Raw genomic sequence first — 3,999 nt, forward strand, 5'->3', positions numbered from 1 at the left:
GGCCTCTAGACGTCTTATGAAATAAAACCAGTTTTGTTTAATTTCTAGGCTTTTTTTTTTTTTTTTTTTTTAATAGACACAGTCTTGCTCTGTCGCCCAGGCTGGAGTACAATGGTGCGATCTCAGCTCACTGCAACCTCCGCCTCCCAAGTTCAAGCGATTCTCCTGCCTCAGCCTCCCAAGTAGCTGAGATTACAGGGGCCTGCCACCATGCCTGGCTAATTTTTGTGTTTTTAGTAGAGACGGGGTTTCACCATGTTGGCCAGGCTGGTCTCGAACTCCTGACCTCAGGTGATCGCCTGCCTCGGCCTCCCAATGTGCTGCGATTACCGGCATAAGCCACCACGCCCAGCCAATTTCTAGGCTTTTTACTAGCAGTTGAAAGCTAGTTTGTCAAATAGAGTTTTTCAGAGCTTTAGTTTTGCATTTACTCCAGCCTTTTGATACATAAATAGGTGAAGTTTTTCTGAAGTGGAGTTTGCAGTTCGTCTTGTTTTGTATACTCATGCTCTGCCCCTGCTCCTGGGCTTGCCTCAGACAAGGCTGAGGCATGAGTAGGGCTTAAACTTTTTTAACGAGCATCAACAATTCATCAGATTAGTAATTTAGAAGATTTGTTTGGCATATTGTATTCTGACATTTTTTTATTCTGGAAATGGCTTTCTGTACATTTATTTTTGCCAAATTTTGACCTACCATTAAACACACCACCCAGTTTTTGAGGACCTCCATAAATTGGTTCCAAAAGCATTTATTATTTATTAATTTGCTAGCACGCAGGTTGATACCAGGTGTTGGATATTTCTTGACCAGTCAGACTTGGTTGAGGAATGGAGTTGGGGTGAGAGACAATGCATTAAGTTAGTAAAAAGTTGGAGGCAAACTATGCTTATCACAAAATGAATCAGTAAGTGAAAGATAGCATATATTATGTAATACAATGTAGAAATCTGAAGAAATAAAATGGAAGAAGGCAATGTGGATAGATCTTAAATATAAAGGTTATTAAACATAAATGAGGGTCAGAATGGTATTTAAAGCACAGTGCTTCTATTGGACCTAAATCTTATGTACCTCCCCAGATTTCCTCCCTGCTGCCCATTCTATTGCCCTGTCAGTTGCCCTGGAAATCCTAGGTCCTCTGCTGCCACCAGACAGCCAGATGGACCAGTTGTGTGTCTAGTTTCTGATTCCTCCAGTGACTAACAGATTTGTACGAAATACCCTACAGAGAATGGAATCTGACATTCCTACCACCAAAGGGGGCAGATGATGCATATATTACTTTAAGCAGCTAAAGTGGCAGCTAAACCGCTAAAACTTGTTCCGTCTCTGTACATTATATTAAAAACCAGATTGTTATGCATAATATGCAGATCTCAAATGTCACAAACACAGAATGCAACAGAGTAGTTTTACAAGTTTTCTTTCCTGGGACATCAGTCAAATTTAGACGTTTATGATTAAGTCATACTAAGCCAGGGAAGTACAGATTTTCCAATCTTGTGATGAGAAAGTTCTTTTGAGAATGGATAAATGTAGTGAAATGTTAGAAATGTTAAGAGTATAAGCAATATAGCTTTCTTAGCTTTCTTTCTTTCTTTCTTTCTTTTTTTTTTTTTTCTGGAGACAGACTCTGTCTGGATCTGTCACCTGGGCTGGAGTGCAGTAGCACAATCCTGGCTTACTGCAACCTCCACCGCCTGGGGTTCAAGTGATTCTCCCACCTCATTCTCCCGAGTAGCCGAGATTACAGGTGCGTGCTACCACGCTCGCTATTTTTTGAATTTTTAGTGGAGACGAGGATTGACTATGTAGGCCATGCTGGTCTTGAACTCTTGACCTCAGATGATCCACCTGCCTCAGCCTCTCAAAGTGCTGGAATTACAGGCGTGAGCCACCGCGCCCTGCCCAGTTTCTACCAATGATTATATACCTGATCTATAAACATCCTTAAATGTAAAATGTTCCATATGATTGCACATAAAAAAATTTGTTCAGCAATGACGATTTGTCAACATATTAATGTAATAAATATTTTGAACTGGAATCACCTATAAAAAATGATAAATCCTGAAAAGAAACCGTTTCAAGTCAAATTATGTTTAAAAGTTACATTTTCTAAAGAAAACAAGTATTGGCAGGGAATATTGGCCACATGCCTTGTTTTATTTTGTTTTTGTTGTTTGTTTGTTTGAAGACGAAGTCTTGCTCTGTAGCCCAGGCTGGAGTGAGTGCGGTGGCGTGATCTCGGCTCACCGCAACCTCTGCCTCCCAGGTTCAAGCAATTCTGCCTCAGCCTCCCGAGTAGCTGGGATTACAGGCGCGCATCACTGGACCCGACTAATTTTTTGTATTTTTAGTAGCGCTGGGGGTTTCACCATGTTAGCCAGGCCGGTCTTGAACTCTGGACCTCAGGTAATCCGCCCGCCTTGGCCTCCCAAAGTGCTATTTATTTTGTTATTAAGAAAGATGTGGTGGCCGGGCGCGGTGGCTCAAGCCTGTAATCCCAGCACTTTGGGAGGTCAAGACGGGCGGATCACGAGGTCAGGAGATCGAGACCCTCCTGGCTAACACGGTGAAACCCCGTCTCTACTAAAAAATACAAAAAACTAGCCGGGCGAGGTGGCGGGCGCCTGTAGTCCCAGCTACTCGGGAGGCTGAGGCAGGAGAATGGCTTAAACCCGGGAGGCGGAGCTTGCAGTGAGCTGAAAACCGGCCACTGCACTCCAGCCTGGGCGACAGAGCGAGACTCCGTCTCAAAAAAAAAAAAAAAAAAAAGGAAAGAAAGATGTGTATCAGGGAAATTCAAAAATAACAGACCATTGGTGAAATTCCATAAAAGCGGCAATGCAGCCAAGGTTTAAAGGTATTTAAGGGCAGACGCAGAAATTACGTTCCCGCCCCCTCTCTCCCCGCGATTATTAGAACTACTTGAAAAAACTGAGTCCATAAAATTTCAGCAAAGGGGCACCACGAGCATTCCACTTAAACACAATCTGCCAATCTGAAGCCAGCAGATCGGGGAAGGGATGTAGGTTGTAATGTCCTTTGCCATCCCTGTGAGGGGCAGAGCCGGGCGAGGGAAGATTCCAGATCAGCGTGGAAGTGTCTGCTGGCTGCCTACAGACACCTGGGTATCGCAAGGCTCCCAGGCGCTCTGGGGCTGTCATTGACAGCTAGGCTTTCTCTTGTGACCCCGGCAGCTCCCGAGCACTCGCAGGCCCCACCAGCCGCCTAAGAGCGCGGAGTGAAGGGTGCCATACTTCGCGCGTGCGGTTTCCTGGGCCGACGTGGCCCGGAAGCACTAGCCCGTGGGTTTCCGGGATGCTGTGAGCGCAAGGACTTATGGGCAGGTCGCGTCCCTGCAGCTGCAAGCGTTGCCTTTCGGATATCCGCAATAGCTTCCGAACCCGGGCTTGAGTCCTAAGCTGTGGACTCGCCTCCTGAGTGGGCATCTCGCAGGCCAGCCGATGCTGCTTTGGGGCCGAGATGGACTTTTTGTTTATTTTTTGTTGTTGACGTTTAATTATCTTTCGGAAAAAGAGGCATCGATTCCCATTCTCGGGACTTCCCAGATGTTGCTGCAAATGGGGGATTAGAGGAATGGTGCACCCTGGGACCCAGGTAGTGCCTTCGAAGTCCAAGGTGTTCCTCGATTTTAACCAGGGAATTACGGAAATCGAGGCTTTTTTCCCACTGGGGCATTTGGCTTTTCGGATTTTGTAAGCCTGCTGTCCCTCGTTCCTCCCGCCAACAAATTATATATATTATTTATACATTATATATAACGTGTTATAAATATGTATTACATATATGATTACACATAATATATATCATTATAAGAAGAGTAGAAATAGCTGGATTTTAAAGTCACCCACAATCCCATGTCCAAAAAGACAATATTAAATTTTGGTTTTACATTTTATTTTCTAGTATCCTATTTTGCATGAGTGTATATGTGGGGTTTTCTTTAAAAAAAAAAAAAAAAAAAAAAAA

The 3,999-nt window shown here is 44.2% G+C and overlaps 1 protein-coding gene across 1 annotated transcript in view; it reads left to right on the forward strand.

Moving 5' to 3' along the window:
* The first annotated feature begins 2,802 nt into the window (after nucleotides 1–2,802).
* LOC108517937 (60S ribosomal protein L23-like) overlaps nucleotides 2,803–3,999 on the forward strand; it is an 8,612-nt gene continuing 7,415 nt past the window's right edge. Inside the window, 1 exon segment of the mRNA XM_017856047.1 lies at nucleotides 2,803–3,627. Coding sequence (XP_017711536.1) covers nucleotides 3,607–3,627 — 21 coding nt within the window. The 5' untranslated portion in view covers nucleotides 2,803–3,606.

The sequence above is a fragment of the Rhinopithecus bieti genome, unplaced genomic scaffold, assembly GCF_001698545.2.
Source record: "Rhinopithecus bieti isolate Rb0 unplaced genomic scaffold, ASM169854v2 scaffold_1295, whole genome shotgun sequence".
NCBI classification, from domain to species: domain Eukaryota; kingdom Metazoa; phylum Chordata; class Mammalia; order Primates; family Cercopithecidae; genus Rhinopithecus; species Rhinopithecus bieti.